General features: G+C 38.1%; 1 protein-coding gene across 11 annotated transcripts in view; it reads right to left on the bottom strand.

Moving 5' to 3' along the window:
- The window catches only part of EHBP1 (EH domain binding protein 1), a 415,903-nt gene that overhangs the window by 261,460 nt on the left and 128,891 nt on the right, over nucleotides 1–25,552 (bottom strand). For all 11 annotated transcript variants that reach the window (XM_079792168.1, XM_079792171.1, XM_079792169.1 and 8 more), the window contains 2 exons: nucleotides 19,199–19,294; nucleotides 10,501–10,554 (listed from right to left, as the gene is read on the bottom strand). In XM_079792168.1, the coding sequence (XP_079648294.1) occupies nucleotides 10,501–10,554; nucleotides 19,199–19,294 (150 nt within the window). The remainder of the gene's footprint in view (nucleotides 1–10,500; nucleotides 10,555–19,198; nucleotides 19,295–25,552) is intronic.

Genomic DNA, 25,552 nt, shown 5'->3' with positions numbered 1-25,552 from the left:
ATTAGCCTCTTATATAGATAGTGCTAAGAAAGAATAAAACACTTCCAGTTATAATTGTGAAACACCAAAAATGTAAGATGATCCCAATTTCAGAGAAGTCAAAATATGGGAAGGAGGGGAATATTTATATAGGAATCAAAATTCTGCAAGTCTTAGCTGACTCTGTATCTTCAACAGTAAGAAAATGTCTAGGCATATAGAAAATGCACATTAAATGTTTGCAAAATAAATGAATGAATGAATTCAACTTAGATTTATACTTTTCATCAGTATGAATTTTTATTTATTCAAAAACCAAAAAAATCTAAGAATAAAAATTTTTAGATTTTTAAAACTAAGACCTATGGATATAATTTACAAATACACTAGTTCTGATTTTAGTTGAATATAGCACCAGGAAGAAATTTTTTTTGTTGTTTTCTAAATATAGCTGTTATGATTTCACATTAAAATACAGCCTGGGGTCCTGGCCAAGTATTTCAGTTGGTTAGAGTGATGTCCCAGTACATCAAGTTTGTGCGTTTGGTGTCCAGTCAGGGCACATACAAGAATCAACCAATGAATGCATAAGTAAGTAGAACAATAAATCGATGTTTCTCTCTCTAAAAATCAATGAAAAAATAAAAATAAAATACATGATGGGGCAAAAGTAGGTTTACAGTTGTCTGTATAAAAAAAATTACAATAATCCTCTATAATAAAAGGCCAGGGACCATAAGTGTAACGACCAGAATGACCGCTCGACAGTCACCATGAGGTGCATTGACCACCTCTTGGTCCCTCCCCTCCCCCACTTCTCCACCCCTCACCCCCCGCCCGCAGGCAAACGGAACCACGGGGAAGCGGGTGGGTGGCAGCGGGGGCGGGATTGGGGCTTGGTGAGTGGGCAGAATGGCTGACCTCTTGGTCCCGCCCCCTGGCCCGTAAGCTCTGATGGAGCAGCGATGGTGAACAGGGGAATCGGGGTGGGTGGTGGGAGGACTGGACTGGCTGTCAGGCCGTTGGGATCCCCAGCTCATCCCCGGCTGCTCGGGGGCTCAGGCCGGCTGGAAAGCGAGCGCCAGCGACTTCACCTCCATGCGTGTGCAGCTGCTTGGGGGCTCAGGACTTTGGGCAAGTGGGTGCTGGCGACTTCACCTCCATGCGCATGCACCTGGCTGGCCACTGATGGAACGCGCTGCCCGCTCAGGGCCACTCACGCAGGCGCCACCGCCGTCGCCACTGCCGCTGGGGCTTGTGGCGCTGATGGAAGCTGTGGGGTGCGCCCGTGACCTACCCGCCCAGGTGGCGGAGGCGGCGTTCAGCCTGGGTACTGGCGAACGGGCAGAAGATGGTCCAGATTGGAGGCTAGGCCTAGGGACCCTACCCGTACAATTTTGTATGCTGGGCCTCTAATTAATAAATAAATACAAGAATAAACTCTGTGTTTTGCGAGCTCACATCTGTAAAGCTACTTTTGCCCCCCACCTTGTAAAACCCACAATGTCAATTACCTGGTGAACAAACATTGTTATATTATAGTAGGTAAAAAAAAGAAACATGTTATTTTATAGTATCTATTCTTGATGATCTGTACTAATAATAGGGATATGGATGGTAAATAATCCAAAATAAATGATAGTTTAAAACTCATATTTGTTTTTGAAGTACATTCACATAGTCATACTGTGAACAGATAAACACAAACACAGACTGTCAGGCCCAGAGGTATATATTAATAAATTACCAGCACTTGTTTAATTTCAGAAAACAAACTGGTTCTTATTCTTGGATTAAATTTACATGGAGAAGCTATCCTATCAAAAGCTGAAAACTTTAGAAAGAGTAAAATATTTTTAAGTTTAAATTTAATCTAAGTGAGATGTTTGTAAGTTGTCATTCATTTAAGATAATGATCAAGTCTAGATATCATTCAGAGGCATAAGTAATATAAAGGAGTGGAAAACTAAAATCCTACAACAATAAATTTGGAAATCTAGCTTCCTTTCCTTTAAAATGATAAAAGTAATTACCCATTACTGAACTAGATGCTTTATATACATTATTTCTAATCTTTAATAACCTATGGAGTTGATATTTATACCATAATTTTCATACCTGAGTACACTGAGGCTATAAAAGATTAAATAACTCATCTAAAGTTACAAAGCTAGCAGGAGTAAAATCATTTATGTAAAAGTAGCTTTCTGGTTCAAAGAAGAAAGCTCAGAAAAAATGGGAAATCTTTTCTGTAACCAGAAACAAAAGAACCAAAATGACTAAGACAGCATTATCTCAATTTACACAAAGAGGTTAGAAGGTTGCTTTGAGAAAAAAAACTCAGAATTCTAGGAACTGATAAATTCTGGGATTCCATTTTGTAATGTCTAGTAGCAGTCAAGTAATTAATCCCAATAGCTTTTAGCCTGAAAATGCACAATAATTAAAGACTACCTTTACTAATCTAATACATATATCCCTCACAGGTTTCTCACTAAAGAAGACGATTAAAAAATATCTATGATTCTATAATTTCAAATTATTTTCAACTTTGTGACTAAGGGAAGTAGTTATTGCACAGAAGTAAAGGGTAAAGAGCATAAAGAAGGACAAAACTGAATAAGATCCTGACTTCTTAGCTATATAACCTTGAGCAAGTTACTTAACCTAAGTAATTTTCTTTATAAAATAAGGATATTGATACCTGATTCACAATTATTGTAATGAGTAAATGAGATAATGTGTATAAAGTATTCCACATAATATCTGGTATACAGTAAGGGCTCAAAAATTTGTTAGGGTAATATGCTTTGATAACCTCTATGTTTTATTGGGATATTTTATGTTAAGCAAAAACTTAAAATGTTTTTTATTGTTTGTACAAGGAAAAGAAAGGTACTAATATTTCCATTCAAAGTGTCATAACACTTTTCAGTGTCATGACAATTTACCAAAAACCTTTAACAAAACGCAGATTTTACAAGAAAAGACGAACTTCAGTCCTTTGAAATTTACTAGTTCTTCTGTACATAATGTGGAAGCATATTAAAATGTAAGACAGAGCACAACATTTGTAATATATTATTGTTACAGTAATAGAATTATTTCTCCAGACGAGAGTCAATTTCATCATTCACCACAGAGGGGAGCTGCAACCTAAAAAAAGGTTTATATAGACTCCCAAGGTTATTTTTAAACTTTCTCACATCTCACAATATTTGTTTAATAAATTTTTAATATATTTTAAATTAATTTGATAAGCATGCCTGAATTCTCTTTACAAGGAATAAGAAGGTTCATTATATCCATAGAATAAAATGGGAGATCTCTATCTATAGCTTCTCTGCTTTTGCTCCATAGCACTTACTAACATACTATATGTTTGTCATGTAATATACACTATATATTTATGTTATCTAACATAGTACATATTTCTCAGACAATAATTTTTATTCTCTCTCCTTCTCTCTCTCTCTCTCTCTCTCTTTCTCTCTCTCTCTCTCTCTCTCTCTCTCTCTCTCTCTCTCTCTCTCGCGCACACACACACACACACACAAAGGAATGTAAGCCCCATTAAGATTTTTATTCATGTTTTATATACCACTCTATAGTATTTCCAGCCTAAAACAGTGCCAAGCACAAAATACATGCACAGTGAATTAATTGCTACTTAATGAATAAATGAATGAATACTGGTTCGTTTATTTGAAAGGTTAAAAACACATTAGATAATGTCAAGTATAATAGTCCCTTTCATCCACAGTTCACTTTCAAGGTTTCATTTACTCACAGTCAATTGTGGTCCAAAATATTAAATGGGAAATTCCCAAAATATTCATAACTTTTAAATTGTATGCCCTTCAGAGTAGCATGATAAAATCTCAGGCTGTCCCACTCTATCCAGCCAGGGAGTTAATCATCCCTTTGTCCAGAGTATAGGCCAGTGGTCGGCAAACTGCGGCTCGCGAGCCACATGCAGCTCTTTGGCCCCTTGAGTGTGGCTCTTCCACAAGATACCACGTGCGGACACGCACGTACAGTGCGACTGAAACGTCGTGGCCCATGTGCAGAAGTCGGTTTTCGGCTCTCAAATTTCAATCGTTGTACTGTTGATATTTGGCTCTGTTGACTAATGAGTTTGCCGACCACTGGTATAGGCTATCTGCCCATTAGTAATTTATTAGTCTTCTAGGTTAGCAGATTGTAGAGATATTGCAACATTGTGTTCAAGTAACCCTTTTGCTTATTCATAATGGCCCCAAAGCGTAAAACTAGTAATGCTGGCAGATATAACAAACAGAAGCTGTAAGTGCTTCCTTTAACTGAAAAGGTGAAAGTTCTTAACTTTAAAAAAGCCAAAAAAAAAAACCATAAAAAATGTATGCTAAGATTGAAAAAAATGAATCTTTTATCCATGAAATTGCCTAATTCATAAATTAAACTTTATCTTGGGTATGTATGTACAAGGTTCCATACTATCTGTAGTTTCAGGCATCCACTGGGGGTCTTGGAATATATCCCCTGTAAGTAAGGGGGGATTACTGTAAAGCAAACAGCTACTACCTGAAAAATGTAATGTCTACATATACTGAATTTTGGTTTAAAAGAAAATACCTAAGAGCCATTATTTAATCCTATAGATGAGTACACAGACAGATCTCATGAGAATGACTTGTTTAATATACATTTATAGTAGAATCCATCTTAAATGATCTGAATGGCACAGAGAGTTGGTCAATTAAATGAAGTAGTAGCCTATTAACCATGTTGACACATGTGGGATTAAAACCAGGATGTTTTATTGACAGCATGGGAAGTATGAGGTAATCTATGTAAATTAAGTAGAGGTTGATCAGAAGAACTTCTATGTAATGGCAAATGAGATCCTTCACATACTATCTCGCTGCCACAGGAGTCTACTTTTTAAATTTTTCTTCTATACAATTGATGGATTTTTAGGTAATCTCTCACCCTCTCTCTCTTTACTTTTATTAGCATTTATTTGATGCAGAATTTACTCCTAGCTGTATGTTTTCGTTTCTTCAAGGATTTTTTTTTTTTCTTCTGTGCAATCTCTTTTCTGGTTTAGGAAAAATCTGCTCTTTTTCAGCAGGATCATCTCAATATGGCAGGGAGAGCTCATGTGTGGATTAATCCACTGATGAGCTCTGTAAATTCTACATCACATCTTCAGACCATTGTTCACCTGGGTATGCTCAATGACCAAATAACCTAAACTAAATCCGTAAGTTCAGCATTACTCTTCGCATTTTTAACTACTGCAGCAAAAATTCAGCACTCTTTTTGGGCCACTGACCCTGCAACTCCAGCCTCACTGTTTGGCCTGGACATCTACCAACTCCACTACTCTAATAACGGAAAGGCACACATTGCTTTTGTAAAGTGACATCCTTCAGATAATGGGTGGCTGTTCAGATATGCATACCCTTGATGACCTGGGCAGTTTCATGAGTGTTCTTAAAGTGAACACAAAGATTTGAACCATTGATTTGCATGGTTTTGTGGGGTTTTCTGGGTCAAGAGAATAGCAAACCATTTTCAGAGGTCACCTCAGGATGCTTACAGGAAGAGCTATAATTCCTCCCTTAAAAATAATTATCTTTATAGGATTTCTAACAGTTAACTATAATCATTCACTCTTTCAACAAATATCTACTGAGTACCTATTACACAAAAGGCATTATGTAAAAAAAAATTTTTTTGTGGTATATACAGACATATATAGAACAGAACTTTTCCCCTGTTAAATTTACTTATCCAAGCAGTAGTCCTGTTTGGCATCTCAGATATTTGACCTAGATTTTCCAGAGCACATAAAAAGATTTAATACCCAGATAGGAAAGAAAAAAACTATTCTCAAAATTCATTTATGCCTCTCACTATATAGGAGTTGGTCCAGGCAGAAAGAAATTAGGTTCCTGCCCAATCCTGTCTATTTTCCAGATAAGAATACACTATTTTTCTTTTTGTTTTGTTTTAGGTTTACCAGTAATTATACGACCTCATCCTTTGAGATTAGATAGATCATAATTTATGATAGTTATTCTAATTTAAATTATGTAAATTATTATATTCTTTTTTAAGTTAATATATTTTAAATGATTTGGTTATAACGTACATTCATGCTTTTTCCCGTGTATTAAGAACACAGCAATTTCATAATACCTCCGAAGTCTGGTGACTATATACAATGTAAGTAAATATGATAATGGATGTATTTACTATTTACCTTTCTCTCTTTAACAACTCTTTTAAAAAATAAACATGGTGCTAGTAAAATAGGTCAAATCCCATATTGTCTCTAAGAAAAAACACTTGCTATAAAAACACCTATAAGCCAATAATCCTCTCTAATAAAATGGTAATATGCAAATTAACCATCACCCCACTACATAAGCCACGCCCACCAGCCAAGCCACACCCACCAGCCAATCAGGGCGAGTATGCAAATTAACCACAATCCAAGATGGCTACAGCCACAGTGAGCAAGGTTTCCCAGGTAACAGAGCAATCCAAGCTTTCCATAGCCGTTGCAGGCCTAAGCCTCCACTCAAGCTACAAAGTTTCAATTATAGAAGGTAAACAAATTCAAACAAATGGCGGCAGAATGGAGCTTGAGAGAGCAGGCCAGGGTTGCCGGTGGCAACAGGGGAAGCAAAGCTTTCCGCACACCCTGGCCGGGCTCACCCGCTTAAGGCTACAAAGTTTCAATTGTAGGTGAATTAACTGCCACAGAGATGGCTGCCGCCCCGGAGAGAGCAGCAGGCTTGGCTCTGCTCCAGGCTACAAAGTTTCAATTGTAGAAGGAAAATAAATTCCAGATACCAGGGCCTCCCCTTGGGTTGCCAAGGGGCGTGGCCGGCCTGCAAACCACCACAGGCCCCTCACTCAGGCTGCTCCACGCCCCAAGGGAGCCCCACCCTGATCCGGGACACCCTTCAGGGCAAACCAGCTGGCCCCCACCCGTGCACCAGGCCTCTATCCTATCTAATAAAAGAGTAATATGCAGATTGATCATCACTGCAACACACAATATAGCTGCCCCCATGTGGTCAAAGATCCTGCCCCCATGTGGACACAAGATGGCCACCACAAGATGGCCAGCAGGGGAGGGCAGTTGGGAGGCACCCGGCCTGCAAGGGAGGGCAGTTGAGAGAGACCAGGCTTGCAAGGGAGGGCAGTTGGAGGTGATCAACCCTGCAGGAGAGGGCAGTTAGGGGTGACCAGGCCGGCAGAGGAGGGAAGTTGGGGGCAAACAGGCTGGCAGGGGAGCAGTTAAACATCAACCAGGCTGGCAGCGGAGTGGTTAGGGGGTGATCAGGCTGGCAGGCAGAAGCGGTTAGGGGCAATCAGGAAGGCAGGCAGGCAAGCAGTTGGCAGCCAGCAGTCCTGGATTGTGAGAGGGATGTCCGACTGCCCGTTTAGGCCCGATCCCAGGGATCCGGCCTAAACGGGCAGTCGGACATCCCTCCAGGAGTCCCAGATTGGAGAGGGTACAGGCTGGGCTGGGGGACAACCCCCCGCCGTGCACGAATTTCGTGCATCGGGCTTCTAGTAAAATCATAAGAAATTCATCTAATAAATGTTATTTTCTTGAATTTGGGTTCCTAGCAAGCATTATTAATTATTGTCATCATTATTGATGGCTGAAAAACTGCCTCCCTCCAACACTGTGATTAATTTTAATTTTCTTCAAATTAGATCTTCAATACCTAGATTTCCCTAAGTTTTGTTACCTCTTCAAAGATGGGTATACTTTTTTCATACCCATAGCTGAGAAATTAGATTTCTGCTACAATGGCTAATATATTTCTCAACATGAAAAGCAAGTTTATACCGTAATTCAATTTTCCATTTTTTAATAAATTAAACTACAGTTGACATACAATATTATGTTGAATACAAAAAATGTTATTCAACATTTACATACCTTTCAAAGTGATGACTAATATCAATCTTGTAACCATCTGTCATCGCACCAAGATTATTAAGATATTATTGACTCTATTTCCTATGCTGACTTATTTTATAACTGGAAGGGTGTATCTCTTATTCCCCTTCACCTTTTTCACCCACACAATTTAATTTTCTTTTTTTAAAATCTGGCATAGAAAGTAGCTATTATAAAAACAAGAAGTAGGAGGGAAAAAACTGTTGTGCTAAAAAATTCAGAATAAGTAACTCACAACAATACTCATATTCCATTCCAGATTTAAAAGCATACAGAAAATACATATAGAGATATGGATTTTTAAAGATATAAATTAGGGAGATATTAATTTATTCCAAAATGGTATACTAGATAATTATTTTAAATATTTCATTCTTCATGAACTAGAAAACCAAAAATTTGATCTACAAAAAGGTAATTTCAAAAAGTTTATAAAAATATTTCTATCAACTAAAACAAAGACACAAACCTAGGAAAAGTTCTCTGAGGTCAGTAAACAAAAAAACTTTATTTTTAGATGACGAAACTGAGTCCTAGAATATAACCTACTAAAGGTCACCAGTTTTGAAGATACAAAATCAGGATTTATACTCAATTCTAACCCAACCAAAAGTTCATGTTTTCTCTATACTATGATAGGGGAGAAAGAAAATTGTATTCTTTTCAAATAATAATATGAGGCAGAGAGTCAAGAGACATTATGCTATTAAAAAGCATAATGATGGCTGAGAATTTCCACAAGTCCAGTGTTTTACCCACAACATAACTCAGAGTTAAGGTCTTTAGAATCATTGAATGGAATAGTAAAATTTAACTCCAGTAATAGTTCAAAAAAATGTTGGTTTTCTAAGTTTTATAAACAATATGAATAATAGTTCAAAGTCATCTATATTATGTTTCTTGGATTTTTATAAGTCTAATTCATTAATAAACATTTGTACAGAAGGAATGCTAATATATTTTATTTTCCATTTTACCTCACAGTCACATTTCTAGCAACTTCAACTATTTGAGTAAGAAATATACAAATGAACAAAATGAGCTTTAATAAATATCATTAAAAGGATATCAAATATACTTCCTGACTTGAGAAACACATACCTCCAAAGGAAAAGGATAACTCAAAATATACCCCTTTATCTCATGATCCATTTTACATCTCTTTCAATTTAAATTTTAATATTTCTCTATTGACATTTAAAACACCTTTATAAAATATATAACACAGAATATCATATAGCTTTTTTTTTTTACTTCCACCTTTCAGTAGGTTAGTTAGTTCATAACCTATTCTTCAGAAACTTAGAACTGGTGAGCTTCCCTATCCTAAGAGTAATTGTGTTGTAAAAACACCTTTTTAATCAAATATAAAGTTACCATTTTTTACACACTTTACCATTAATTACAACCCAAATTTAATTCTTTAATACATCAACTTAACAAACAGACTTTAGATTGGATGTATAACACAACCATGAGCATTGAAAACTAAAAGAACATACATTGGGGAGAAGCTCCTGATGTGAGAATGAAAGCTAGCTTTTGAAACTGTAACTAATTTCAAGAAGTCTAAGTCTGTTTGTTTTTAAAACTTCAGTTGCTATTCAAAGTATAATGTTCAAATCTATCACTACAGAAAAGCCAGAGTGTTGTTAACATGTGTGAACCTTCAACATGATATTGGCTTGATATCCAGCCATCAGAACTCCACCTGCTATGCTTGGACCTGACCTCCCTCCCAAGCTTCCCACATCTTTCAGACTAAAAATGGCCTAGTTAGTGCTGGAAAAAGTGTAAGAATCCTTTTATCACTGAGATATAAAACAACGTCATACAATATGCTGACTTGGGAAGGAAATATATGCTGCAAAGCATATTAAAATCTGTTATCAATATATTATAGAACTTTAATGCTGGTCATGATAACAATGACAATAATTATAAAAACTAATATTCATTAAAATTAAGTACTTAATCCTCACAACAACCATTATGGCTGAGAAGTTAAGAAACTAACCAAGATCACAGAGCTTATAAGTGAAAGAGCTAAGGCTTGAAATATCTGACTCCAGAACCCACACTCCTTTTAATTTACTATATTTCCATTTCCTAATCCCTATTCAAATACATTACTGAACACCTACCATACCCACCTGCCAGTCACTTAAATTCCACAATATGTAAATTAAAGATTATTAAAGCACCAACCTAGAATCCCTCAACACAAACAAAAAGTAAAGCATGTGCTTTATTTTAAAAATATTTCAAAGGTCACTCATGATTTCATTCAACAGATGTTTAAATGAAAATTTGCTATGTGAGAAGCACCACGCTAGATGCTGAACACATAAAAAGTTGAGTAAGACATACAATATTTTCCTCAAACCCCCAAAATACATATATAATTCAGTACTAAAGAGCATTTTTACTTTTAAATTGGTATTTAATTTTATAAGGCAACATTACTCCTATTACCAAAATGCTAGTGTACTTTAGTAATGTATATACTATAGTAAAAATGTGAAAGACAGACTTTGCCATTAGCTTACATTTTCGATGACAAATGTCCACTCTTTATCTTCAAACTCCTCTGCATGAGGATCCTGTAATAAAAGCAAAATTATAAAGTTGATATACATTTTTTTTATTGATTTTAGAAAGGGAGGAAGGTGGAGAGAGAGAAAAACATTGATGTAAGAGACAGACATCAATCAGTTGCCTCCATACATGCTCCGATCAGGAATTGAACCCATGACCTACTGGTGCATGGAAAATTGCTACAACTAACTGAGCCACACTGGCCAGGGCTGATACACATTTCTTTAATGTAATCAATCAAGCAATAAAATACAGGCTTTACCGACTTTAATACTCTAAAGTTAAAGCATTATTTTATATTGAGAAATACTCTATTTCACTTATATTGATGCATATCATTTTCCAGCATTGCATAGATGACAAGATAAAAAGAAACCCGATCAGAGACAGATAACTTATCGAGTAAACTATTAAGAAGCACTTTATTTAGATATTACATGTTTCTATAAAGCCCTGCCCTCATTTTTATACATGTAAATATTTTAAATTAAAAGTATCACTTGAGGCAAGGCTTTCTTCTGGGCAGATGTTATGTAAACATCTGGTATTTCAAAGCACTGCAGAGGACTTCATACTCTACATAAATGGCAAACTGGTGTGGCTATTGATATCCTGATCCCCCCTTCACTCATTACTCCTGGAAATGCCTCAGAAACTTGAGAAAGGATAATCGATCCTACAACCAAATACAACTTAAAAAAAATGAGGCACATTTTTGCAAGTATTTATTTGATAAATACTTATTAGATACTCATTATATATAAGAGAGTGTAGAGGTGTTATATGGATTCAGATATAGTTGTTTTTGCTTTCTAAGACAAAAAAAACCTAATCAAAATAAATATGTACTGAATGAAATACATGGTTTCACCAAACACTGGAAAACAACACATCACTTTTTACAGAAATGAACATGAAAACTTTTATGAAGAGAAAGCATGTGAGCCAGGAGGGATGGTTTAGGACTTCTACCGATATTAGAATAAGTAAAAGCAAAAGGCAACAGAGTATAAGACATAAAAAAAAAGTAGTGGGGTCGCATTATATGTACAATTAAGTTATTCAAGTTCACTTCCATGTGTTAGAGAAGGGGGGGGGATGAAAATATTGAGAGTGAGACAATATTTAAACAGAGTAGGCTTTTGGCTCAACATTCCAATCTAAGAGTAGGGAGTGCACACAGACAGAGAATGGGCTCTGCTATTCCCTTCTGGGTCTCAGGTCCCACATGCTGCTCCTAGGGAAGCATCTTTTTTCATGTCTGATTCCACTTTAGACTATTATTAATCTTCTGTTTCTATTGTCACAGCCTAGTCTGAGTCCTTATCACGGTGCCTGAATAGAAGCAACTGCAGCATTCTCAGTCTATCTGTCCTCCAATCAATCTTGTACACATGGATTCTCCCAAAGCACAATTCTAACCATATTAGTACCAACTCAAATTTCTTTAATGACTCCTATATACTGATGGGATAAATTCAAAACTTCTTAATTTTACTTCTTTATATGTGTTTACTTTTTTTTTTCTCACTGCAATAGCACAGTAACGAGTGATTCTAAACTGTATTAAGGCAACTATTTCTATTAGTAAATTCACGCAAATAGGATAAAAACCTTTCAAAAAGGAGTTTCTTTGGTGGTAATGGGCAGGGAAAGGTAGAAAAGGCTAAAAGGAAAAGAAAGGTAGAGAACTCTACTTGATATTTATTTGCCCAGACTGGCCCTGCCCATGAACTAGGACAGAGAATCTACACCAGGGGTCCTCAAACTTTTTAAACAGGGGCCAGTTCACTGTTTGTTGGAGGGCCGGACTATAGTTAAAAAAAAAAACTATGAACAAATTCCTATGCACACTACACATATCTTATTTTGAAGTAAAAAAACAAAACGGCAAAAACACCCGCATGTGGCCTGCGGGCCGTAGTTTGAGGACGCCTGATCTACACTAATAAAAGAGTAAGATGCAAATTGACCGTACCTTTGTGATGCCCACAGCCAATCAGGAGTATGCAAATTAACCCAACAAAGATGGCAGGTTAATTTGTATACCCAGGCGCCAAGCGGCCGGGGGCAGGGCATTCCACCCCACCCCTGCCGCTCTGGGCCTCTGGGCAGCGTGGGAAGGCGGAAAGGTGGCTCCGGGCTGGAGGCTCTGGGCCAGAGTGAAAAGGCAGCTCCAGCCGGAGCGAAGGCGGTGCCGGCAGCCAGGGGATGGAAGACACGTTCTTGCACGAATCTTCATGCATCGGGCCTCTAGTACTATAATAAAACTTTAAAAAGCTTTTCCATGGGGAATTTAAGGCACAAACAGTGCCACTTTAGACACTTAAGTAATAAAGTGAGACACAATGCTCAGGAAAGAGACATTTTACCATCCACCCTGCTTGCCCTCCCCCCTCATTTTGTTGAGGAATGCAGCCTAGCTGCATCACAGCTAGTACATGGTTTTAATACTATTAGTTGTTCACTTGGGACCATACATCTTTTAGATCTCAGTTTTGTATTCCGGCATGGGACAACATTCAAACGAGCCACACTGGCGATGGCTGAAATATTATTTTTAAACACCAATGATGTACTACCCCTAAAAAGAATAATTTCAAGGAACACATCTGATATGGCAAAGTGAGTAAAAACATGTAAAATAGCAACAGTAATGTTCATTTTCAAGACACTTCAAAATGGCATCTATACTAATAAAAGGGTAATATGCAAATGGTTGGGACACCCTCACGCATAACGACCAATCAGCAGGCTGTGTACGCAGCAGGCGCAGGTGGGCAGGGACTTGCAGCGTCAGGGACTTGCGTCACACCGTCACAATCCATCACCAGGAGGCCTGGGGCCTGGCAGAGGCCTCTGCGCAGCTCCGCCGGGTCCGCAGGACTGGGAGCAGGGCCCGGCAGAGGCCTCCGCACACCCGCGCCAGGGGTCCGGGACCTCTGCGCGGCCCAGCCTGGAGGTGGGGCCCAGCGAAGGCCTCTGCGCAGCAAGGCCTGGGGGTCCCGCAGCTCCGCGTGGCAAGACCTGGGGGTCTGCGGCTCTTCGAGGCAAAACATCGAGAAGCCCCGGATGGGTGGGCAGGGCCTACCTCTTTGGGGCAATGGATCACGGGGCTCCTGCACTGTGACAGGGCACAGGCCAGGCTGGGGACCCCCCACCTCGAGTGCACGAATTTCGTGCACCAAGCCACTAGTCTATAATAATAAAAGGGTAATATGCTAATTAGACCGGATGTCCTTCCAGACAAAGCCAGGGCCGAAGGAAAGCCCGGGTCCCAGGTGCCTGCCAGTGGCCGGAGCGAAGCCCAGGTCCTGGGTGCCAGAGGGAAGCCAGTGCCGGCAGCCGGGGGGAAGGAAGGCCTACTCTTGCATGAATTTTGTGTGTCAGGCCTTTAGTATCTATATAAATAACTGTTATTCACTAGACAAAAACATTTGTAATGAAGACTGCTTTCAGCTTAAATCAATTAAGTCTTCTTTGTGTCCTACTCTCTATCCTCTAGAGCAGTGGTGGCCAACCGGTGATCCGTGGACCACTGGTGGTCCGTGAAATCCAAAAGGTTGGCGACCGCTAGTTTAAGGAACCCAGACCACTGGTGGTCCGTGAGGTTTGAAAGGTTGGTGACCGCTGCTCTAGAGCAGTGATTTTTTCAACTGGTGTGCCACAAGAACTTTTAACCCTTTGCACTCGCTTGCTTTTTTCTCGATTCCTTTATTCTACTCGGGATTTAATTTTTTAAATACCCCAGATTTTATAAAGCGTGGCAGTAGAATAAAAAACTGGAGTTTCTTTTCATACAAACTTATTTATTTGGATTTTTTTTATATTTCAAATTTTTTTTTTTTAATATATTTTATTGAGTTTTTACAGAGAGGAAGAGAGAGGGATAGAGAGTTAGAAACATCGATGAGAGAGAAACATCGATCAGCTGCCTCCTGCACACCCCCTACTGGTGATGTGCCCGCAACCAAGGCACACGCCCCTGACCGGAATCGAACCTGGGACCCCTGAGTCCGCAGGCCGATGCTCTATCCACTGAGCCAAACCGGTTTCGGCTATATTTCAAATTATTGATACATTCAAAGAGTATGAAAAGAGCTGCTACCGATGCTAACCGTGTTGAGTCACACTCGACATCCGAATGCAAAAGGTTAAAACATGCAATACCTGACTATTTAGTTAGGGGTATTGACTGACCTCTTTTCCTTAGATTGTGAAATAAAAAAATGACAACAGCCAACACAACAATAGCTACCTGGTATGAATGAATTGAAATTATACTTTTTTTTTCCAGATCTGCAAAAACATATTTTTTGGTGTGCTGCAGAATTTTAGTAATTAATTTATGTGTGCTATGAGATAAAAAGGGGTGAAAATCACTGCTTGAGTCTCCTCTCATACCACTGCAGTAAAGAGAAAAATTGAAAATGGCTTAAAAAGCCTTCTTTCCTTCTCAAAACCCTAAAAGGCTCGTTATTCATTTACTAGCATCTGATATTTTCAATCTAATTTAAATTTCAAAAACAAGCATGCAGCATGAAGACATTAATTTCTAGTTGAATCATAGAAAAATAAAACATTGATAAGTTCTTTAAAATGCACCTTGACTATGAGCACACCTCTGGAAATACTATACTTCCAACAAAGAGGGTTTAAAGTAGTCTTTTCCTATTTACAAGTTTCAAGATTAAGGGAACTGTGAAACTTTATTAAAGTAAAATTTAAAAGGGGGAAAATATGAAAAAGTTTTTCACTTGAATATTTTCAATGATGTTCAAAAAATAAGATCCAAAAATTATCATGAAAAAATGAAAAGGTTTTTTTGCTTGATTTACTTTTCTCATAATTCTGGTGGGATGGGGGAGTCAGGAAGATAAAAATGTTGACTTAAATATTTCTTAAATATTCTAAATGGTCACAAGGTTGCCTTAGCACAAGTGATACAGCAAATGAGGCAGGAAGAGGTATTTGGGTGTGTGTTTTATTTTCCTACACACTATAACAATCAAAGTCATAAAAGTTCAGTGATGAGGATTTGCTGAACATTCTCATCAGTACTTGAAAACAACACTTATCTCCTAATCCTCCAAGTGACATATTTCAACAGCCACTTTCAACTCAGAATCACTCAGTGTATATACTTTCCCCAAACACATGGCTGTCAGCTATTTATCAGGTCTATTCTAACCGCTCTTCACTATCATCCTCTTTTTTTAAAAAGTTGTATAGCTCTATCCATTCATTTACTTTACCAATATAAACAACAGACTGAATCAAAACACTCAAGAGATTACTTAAAATTCTTCAAGAATGTCAGGAGATCTTGCTGTTGTTGTAATCTATAGTCACAGTCTTTTGATTACAGAATAGGCAGTACAACGTAGAATACAGAACAGGACTAGCCCTGGTCAGTGTTGTTCAGTGACTACAGCATCAGCTCACACATGGGAGGGTCTCTGATTTGACCCCCAGGCAGAGGCACGTATCTGGGTTGTAGATTCCATCCCCAGTCCCCAGTTGGGGTGCATTCAGGAGGCAACCAATCGATGTCTCTCTCTCACATTGACGTTTCTCTTTCTGTCTCTCCCTCCCTCCTTTCCTTACACCCTTCTGCTCTCTTAAAAAAAAATTAATGCAAAAAATATCCTTGGGTGAGGGGGGGGGGGAGGGAGGAGGAGGAGCAGGAGGAGGAGGAGGAGGAGGAGGAGGAGGAGGAGGAGGAGGAGGGCTAAATCATAGTGTAATTGAGCAAGTTACCTTCGTTTCTAATCTCAATACAATGGGAATAATCATAGAAACTTAGGGTTGCTGTGAGAATTAAATGAAATACTCCAAAGGTCTCATAGTTAACTTCTAATCTTATTGTATTATTCCAGTAGAAAAAATATGGATTACAGGGGTTTAATAACAGGCTTTTAGGACAGCTGGCTGAAAGGCAATAGGATAGCCCTGATCCTCCTGGAGAAAAGGAAGAGTAGCTACTGTCTCACCCCTTATTTCTCCCTAGGCAAACCAAGTATGGTATATATATGACAAGCATAATCAAGTAATGTTTTAAAGCCAATAACAGCAATATCAAAACTATAAAATACACATAAAATATTAAGAATGTTTTGTAAAATAGAAGAAATGAAACAGAGCATTTAAAAGTAGTATTCCATTCATGGGTTAGTACATTAACATTCATCATACTGTTTTGTTCTACTGATCTCTGCAGTAGTTCCTGAATAAATGAATTAATATAATCAACCACAAAATCAAAAGTAACTTTTTTAAACAGATTTCACATCTAAGCCATATAACAATGCTCTACTTAAATTTAATGTCCTGAAATATTATAGTGGCCAGACTGGTGTGGCTCAGGATGTCGCTGGTTCGATTTCTGGGCAGGGCACATTCCCGGGTTGTGGGCTCGATCCCCAGTAGGGGGTGTGCAGGAGGCAGCCAATCAATGATTTTCTCTCATCATTGATGTTTCTATTTCTCTCTCCCTCTTCCTTCCTCTCTGAAATCAATAAAAATATATTTTAAAACTATATATATATATATATATGTGTGTGTGTATATATATATATAGTATCCTATATAATAAAGAGGTAATATGCAAATTAACCCTCACACCCTCACAAGATGGCTGCCTATGACCAGGCTGGCAGAGGGGTTAGTGAGGGACAACCAAACAACTGAACAAGCAGGCTGCGTGGGGCGACCAGGCTGGCAGGGAGGTTAGTGAGGAATGACCAAACGACTGAACAAGCAGGCTGCATGGGGTGACCAGGCCGGCAGGAGGGTTAGTGAGGCGCAACCAAACGACCGAACAGCAGGTTACATGAGGCAACCAGGCCGGCGGGGGGGGGGGGGAGGGGGGGTGGTGCAGTTGGGGGTGACCAGGTCGGCGGGGGGGGGCAGTTGGGGGCAATTAGGCTGGCAGGGGGGCAATGAGGGGCGACTAGGCTTTTGGGGAGGGCAGTTGGGGGCGACCAGGCCGGCAGGCAGGTGAGTGATTAGGAGCCAGCGGTCCAGGATTGTGAGAGGGATGTCCTGGATTGGAGAGGTTGAGGGGGGACCCCACCCCCACCCCCGTGCATAAATTTCGAGCACCGGCCCTCTAGTGTGTGTGTGTGTGTGTGTGTGTGTGTGTGTGTGTGTAAAATTTAGTGGAGATTCTCAAGTTTTATGTTACTAAATTATGCTTAATGAGATGTCCCTCTTCCTCCTGTCCTTCTGCGAAAGTAACTTCAAAACAATTGGAATGACTGAAAGAAGAAATAAGCCCTAGCTGGTTTGGCTTAGTGGATAGAGAGTTGGCCTACAGACTGAAGAGTCCCAGATTCTATTCCAGTCAAGGGCATGAACCTCGATTGCAGGCTCCTACCTGGCCCAGGCCCTGGTCAGGGCTCATGCAGGAGGCAACCAATTGATGTGTTTCTCTCGCATCAATGTTTTTCTCTGTCTTTCCCTCTCTCTTCTACTCTCTAAAAATCAATGGAAAAATATCCTCGGGTGAGGATTAAAAAAATAAAAGGAGAAATAAAGCATTCGTTTTCTAATTTCATCATTTTCAAAGAGGCTAAAAAGGTTGTCTCCTTTTTTTTTTTTTTTTTTTTGAGTAGATAAGGAGTTGGTTAGGAAAATACTAAATATGTTAGTACTTAATCACCATATATGCGAGAAATACATGATAATGTTTCCAGAAATATGTAAGACTTTCAAGAAAAAAACATGTATATAAAATAGGCTGGTAGGTATATGCACACCTATATTTTTGGATTTATACTTTGAATTTACACTAGAATTTCGCTTTTAAGCTATAATATTTATAAAATATTAATATCAAGCCCAGCAGGTGTAGCTCAGTGGTTGAGTATCAACCCAGGAACCAAGAGGCTGCCAGTTCGATTCCTGGTCAGGGCACATGCCCAGGTTACGGGCTCGATTCCTAGCAGAGGGCATGCAGGAGGCAGCCGATGGATGATGTTTCTCTCTCATTGATGTTTCTATCTCTCTATCCCTCTCCCTTCCTCTCTCTCTAAATAATCAAATCAATAAAAACATATTTAAAAAAATAAGTAAAATATTAATATCAACAAAATATAAATTTAAAATTTATCTTCTAATACTATCATCACTAAAATGTAGGATATCCCAAAAAATGTATACATACTCTATGAATAATTATAAAAGTATTTATTAAAATATGTTTTCAAAATTGAGCTATCAGCTGTTAAAGTGTATATACATTTTTGGGGGGATACCCTGTATTTATCAAATGCTCATTTTAAAACATATCTTGATATTAGCCAAACATGGCTAACAAAATGAGGCTCAGAACTAAGAATTCCACAAACCTCAACTTTCTTAAAGGAAAAGCACTTTAAATTTTCCCATGGACAGAACATAAGAAGTAGTAAAAGAAGTATCTTAATTATAACAAGTTCAAAAGGACTACCAAATTATTCTGACTTTATAGACCATGAAGTACTCTGATACTCTTGCATTGTTAATAAACTGCTATATCCCTAAAAATAATGCACATTAAGGTACCAGGTTGGACCCAAATGTATAGAACAATTAATAGTGAAATATTCTCTCATTTAGAACCATGATTCTATAATAAATTCTTTAATTTATAAAAATGAAACTTACCTTAAAAAGTGTCACAGTGATTTCAATGTTTTCAGGAACAGGCCATACTACAACACCACGGTATGGATTTTTTATTCCAGGTTGCCAGCTATGAGCCTACCAGAATAAAATAATGGCTTCAATATGAAGTACAGGAAATGCAATGTTAATAATTTAGAAAAATATATTGACCCTACTTAACTATCCATTAGATCTGTAGTCTCCCTGAAACAAAAATAACTGGTCAAATAAAACTTTTCAAGCTTTAAACTTGGGCCATGACAGTTATATCACATGATAGCTACCAATGACATCTATAAACAAACCTTACTCCACTGTTCCCAAAGATGCAAAATAAAGGGCTGAGGACACTAGGTTATCTTCTCAGCATCACTTTTGTTGGGTTGCATCCTCTGTGGCAATAATGGGGGGACTCAATGCTGCATGAGAGTCTGCCAGCTCTAGACTCCACCATTCCCAATGATAGACAGATCCTGCGGCAATCAATGCCCTCCAACCGTCTGATGGAGGACGACAGATTTTCATTTGGGAAAACAATCTCTGAACAAATAAAATCCACACAAGGCTGTGGTTAAGGAAGCTAGTTTTCCAATCGCAGCACTCAATCACCCGGGTTGTACATGCATTTGTGGATCCTTTCACTTCTACCTCTGCTAAGAGATGAAGATGTGATTTCAGGTGAGGGTAAAGGTAATGAGAAAACACCTCTATGCCAAAAACTACTCTCCACTTTAAGCCATTCTTGAAGACGACAAAGTTTTTAAATGTTGACACTCCCCACCCCAGTCCAGTAGCCTCAGACACACAAAGGAATAGCTGGGTCTACACACAGACCCCTTCCTTGCTGCTTGATCTCTGTAACATTGCCAAGGTCTGTGACAATTGTGATGGTGGGGGCCTGCTTCAAAATTGGGAACCATTAAGAAGTTTTGGAAACGTGTTCTCATTGGAAACCTCCTATCTACTGCCTGTAAATTATCCTCAAGAATCTCCCCTGACCTTCCTCTGATTTTTGCTGTGGGAATTACACTCCATGCTCTCACAGTATGAGGGGCTTCCTGTAGATTCTCCCAGTACTTGGTCGCTATTCTTCAGTGCTGGCAGTAACAACCCATTGGCTGCTTGGGCCATTAGTTGGTGCAGCAGGGTAAAGCTGTTGCCTTCTGAATTTTTCTCACATAAAGTGACACTGGCTACAACTAAATCTCCTCTTCATTGGGATAAATGGAAGACTCCAAACTCCCCTGAAGGTGTGAGGTGGGAATTCACGACCTCAGAGACACTCATTTTAACTCAGGCACTTCCTGGTTTGCAACCTTCCATTGTGAGAGAGGGCAGTGCAGGCTGTCCTTGTGTAAACAGGAATCATGTCACCGTCTGAAGTATCTAAGAGTTGGGCAGCAGCAGCTTTTGGTATGTCCAGGAACTCTTACTCTGGCTAGAATTTGCACAGAATCTAAGGTGAAAACCCCATTAAAAATGGAATTTGGAATTTAAAAATAAATGACTTTCCTGGCCGATGTGGCTCAGGGGCGGAGCATCAACCTATGAACCAGGTCACAGGTTTGAGTCCCAGTCAGGGTACATGCCCAAGTTGCAAGCCCAAACCCAACGGGGGACGTGCAAGAGGCAGACAATAAATGATTCTCTCTCATCATTGATGTTTCTATCTCTCTTTCCCTCTCCCTTCCTCTCTGAAATCAATAAAAAATATATATATTTTTTAAAATGAATGACTTTATCTGGCTTCTGTGGTTTTCAAATTATTTTGGCAGCAGAACCCTGTTTGTTGTAAGAAATATTTTTGGAACTCTAATGTGTGAAATAAGTTGTATTTTATTGGCTTAAATTTATTTTAAGGTTAAACTTACAGCATTTCCTTAATAATATGTCAGGCAGTGAAAATACAAATTAACAATTTGGTGGGTTTCAAGGTAGAAAAATTAGGTATTGAATGAGTGTACATGTTGCTATATTATAGCATAAAAATATTTTTAAATGAAAAAGAAAGGAAAAAGTAATTGCCTGCTTTGCATTTAAGTTCATTTCCCATTAGACTGTCAATGTTTATTTGGAACAAGTAAAAAAAAAGAACGCAATTTTTGCAGTTAATATTTCTAATGGGTGTAATTTTAAAGATTTTTTTCCCTTGTAAATCTTGGTTATCAAGGTTCCCTAAGGAACCAAAAAAATTTGGGAGTTACCACTATAGTTCTTCCTTTGTGGTGGCATTTCCAGCCAAAGCTGATGGAAGATTAGGTATGCCAAGACATCTCAACTAAGTCTTCATCTCTATGGCCTGCAGGACTATCTATCCATGGAAATGCCATGAATGTGATAATAAAAGCTGACAGTTTATAAAGAACTTTCTATATGTCAATCTATGTTTGGAATTTACTTATGTTTAACTCATTTAATCTGCCTAAGAAGCCTATCAAGTATAGCTACCATTTATTCATTCACTCCACTCACTTACTCGGTTGATACAATCTGCCAAGCACTGTCTAGGCACTCTGCCGGAAACCGAACATTGTCACTAGGTAGTTATGTGAAAAGGGAACCCGGGAAGGCTGGTCAACCTTGAAACTAAAGGTCAGAGCAAACCACTCCCTATCTAATTGACAATGGTAACTGAGGCAACTTCCCCACCAAATAATCATGTAAATCCTTATTGATAAGATAATCTGTCTGTTACTGGAATTTCCTGCCTAAGGGCAATGGGTGTATCTCAGAACCCCAATAAAAGGGATGGCAAAAGCCAGAGCAGCGACAGTCCTCCCACTAGAGGTGGGCTCCCGCCTGGCCCCATTTACCCAAATTGATTCTTTTCTAGCTTCTTTTCATTTTGATTGCGGCCTTCTCCAGAAACCGGACCTGAACGGGAACCCTGAAACACGCGGGACGTGACAAGGGATTCCCACATCTGGCGCCCAACGTGGGGCTTCTGGAGGAGATGATATTTTTCGCCTAGAGCGAAGGAGGAAAAATACACCGAGAAAGGGTGTGGAGATTCACCGGAAAAAGGTGAGGGAAATTCACCGCATTCAAAAGCCCACGGCCAGCTGCAGAGTCGCGATCTGTAAGTAGGGTGGGAAAGTCTTTTTCAACCAGGCTAATGGGGAAGAATTAGGTTATAAATATAAAGTAAACTTTATTATAGAATTTTGGTTTGTATGCTTAAAGAATGTGGTTTCTTGTTCAAATTAAAATCTTAATTTATATTTGGAATCTAAAATCTGTAATAAGAAATGAAACTCCACTGCTGAAGCCGTCTCCAGTGTGGAGTAATTCAAAGGTGGCAGGAGAGGGCAAGGCTATCTGCTCTCCCGAAATGAGATTACTCAATGCTTTGTTTAAAAATTATAAAAGAACTCGAAGAGAAGTTCAAATCTTGGCCAAATTGGGTGTTAGTTATTATTTTGGAAAGCAAAAAAGAAAGAAAAAAATTTAAGATCTGTCTGTCTTTTAAGCATGAAAAGAAATTCGGCCAGATCTGTTGCTGAAACTTCCCTCAAAGTAAGTAGGATGTGGGGGAAGGGAGACACGTGGTGATCCAATATGGACGCCACTCCCCAAGAAAGCCACTTCTTCGCCTCATCTTCGCCATCTTTATTTATTTTCCAGCTAATGACTTAAAGCTTTTACAGATTCATGGATGCATCCGGGATTTCTGTGCACATGCAAAGGGAGAAGGCCAGTTTAAAAACGAGTGCGCATAGTTTTGAGCTGAACTTGACCTTTTGCTGCGTACAGAATAAAAACCCGAGACTCTTTTGGCCTTAAAAATGGCGGAGATGAACCGGGGAAAGAGATATAGGCGGGCTTCCCAAGGCTCTTTTGAAATTTCCCGCCCAGAGGCACGTAACCACCAGGAAGTAGAAAGCAAGCTTACATGTGAATAGCTATGGGTTTGTTTCTTGACTTCCTCAGCAGGAAAAATTCTTTAAAAATTTAGTGGCTGTGCCAAGCCTATTGGCTGGAAATTTAAAACTTTTAAGTTCAAATGATCTAAATGTATTGAAATTTAAAATAATGAAATGTTGATCTGAGTATGCCTAGTATGAAGTCTAGATGATATAAGTTAATCTATTAATTGAATATGCCTTATATTTTATTTGAAAAGTATCCTTAAAAATGTAAAAGTATTATTGATTTGAGACATGCTAAGTTTAAGGTCTCTTTCCTTGCAATGAAAAAGTTTTTAAAGCTACACCCTTTGTTAATGGCGGAAGGGGTATACTATGCCCTTTCCCCAGAAGAACCAGTAGCCATTTTTTAAGGACCTACAAGTTTGCTTCCCAGGCAGAAAAAACATGGTTTAAAGTTAATTATTAGATTTTAAAATTTATTCTTAAAAATATAAAGGGTTATTAATAAAGAACTGCTAAATATTTGACTTATAAACTCTGGAAGTTTAATGTTCAGATTGAATTGGGAGAACTTACATAATTGTGGTAACTAAATGCCTAGAGTGTAGTAAAATGTGTTTTTGAGAAAATAAAATGTTTTCTCTTAAATAATTAGGAATTCAAAATATGTTACTTCTTGGTCTGATTTAAAAGAGAGGATTAATTCTGTGATCCAGATTAAATTTAATTGATATTCTTTAAGATAATTTAAGTATATGATCTTTAAATCATATATATAAATATATATATTATATGTTTGATCTTTCCAAGGTATTTCAAGGTTTTGAGAATAGCTTTTAAGACATTTCACGGGCCCTGAAATGTATTACAAAAGTCTATTCTCTCTTAAAAGAAATATATATTTTTAATTAAACTGATTGATACTTAAAATCACATGGAAAGCTTTATCAAATAAAAATTAATTAATATATTTTACTTACATACATATATATTAAATGTTATGGAAGTTTTTGCCTGTAAGAAGGGTAAAAACAATTTATTTCTTAAATATAGTCAAAATTTTCAACAGCAGTAGAATTTCTAGAAAGACAAAAGCCTCAAGCAGCCTTCATTTTTGAATCGGCTGGAGGTGGGACAGTGTTTATAATTTTGGATCAGACCAATAAAGTATCAAATAAGTTTACTGAATAAGCTTCTTTGCCTTTTTAATTAAAGATACCTACTTAAGTTACTTTGTAAATTAGACTTTTTAAAATACAATCAAAGTCTCATATACATTAAGTTACATGAGAAGCCAATGTTTTTATTAACTTTATGTAGCCCCCTGCATTTTTAATTAAGCTAGAGGTGGGACAACATTCGGCTTGTGAATTTAGACGTAAATTTGCTTTATTTTTTAAATGAAGATACCTACTTTAATTACTTAAAAAATTAGCTTATTAAATTATAATCAAGGTTTTCAGCTAAATGAAAAGCCAATATTTAATAAATAATTCTAATAAAGACCAGAAACAGCTAGTGATTGTCTGCAATGTGATTGAGCAGCCGCCATGATGGCCACGTGGCTTACTGCTCGCCATCTTGAAATAACAAAGGCCAACCCTCTTCCTTTAAATAAGCCAATGTCTTTGTAAGCAATTTAAATAAGTTTTTTAAGAAAGTTACTGAAGGCTTCCCATGATCCCTCTGTAGATGCAAATTAGCCAATGGGAATACTCTTAAAAATAAATTTCTTAATAAAAAGGAGAAATTTGAAAATTTTGAAATCTCTTTCACTGGTATTCCAGGATAAACTGAGGATTGTTACTAAAATATTAAATCCAATCCATACTAGTGGTCACCATAACCTTAAGAGAAATTGTTTCATGTGGCAAAGATTTTTTAAATGAAACTGTATAGCCTGAAAATTATTTTGGAAGGAAATAAAGAGAGGTTTCCTTCAAATATCTTAGGGATTGTAATTGATAGCTAATGCATTAGGCCTCAGAAGGTAGAGATAAGAAAAGATTGTCTTAAAACTTTAAATGACTTTCAGAAATTATTAGGGGACATTAACTGGTTAAGACCTTATCTGAAGATCTCTACAGGAGAAATGACAAATTTATTTAGTTTACTTAGAGTTGATTCTAATCTTTCCTCTCCCAGAACTTTAACAGATGAAGCTAGGAATGAGTTGCTACGAGTTGAGCAGGCAATTTCCTCAGCTCAAGTAGCACGGGTACAGCCCGAATTACCTTTATTGGGACAAATTAACCCCACTGCAAACAGTCCCACTGGAGTCATCTTCCAAAATAAAAATTCTCCTGCCATTATTGAATGGGTCCACCTAGAACATCAATCCTCTAAAACTGCAGTTACCTATGTAGAACTATTGGCTCAATTATTATTTCAAATTAGGAAATGTTGTAAACAGCTTAGAGGGGAAGAGCCCCAGTGTATCTACCTCCCCCTCACTGGGAAGCAATTAGAAATGTTATTTCAGACT

Source organism: Cnephaeus nilssonii, assembly GCF_951640355.1.
Source record: "Cnephaeus nilssonii genome assembly, chromosome: 15".
Classification (NCBI taxonomy): Eukaryota; Metazoa; Chordata; class Mammalia; order Chiroptera; family Vespertilionidae; genus Cnephaeus; species Cnephaeus nilssonii.
This window is presented reverse-complemented; position numbering and strand designations above follow the sequence as displayed.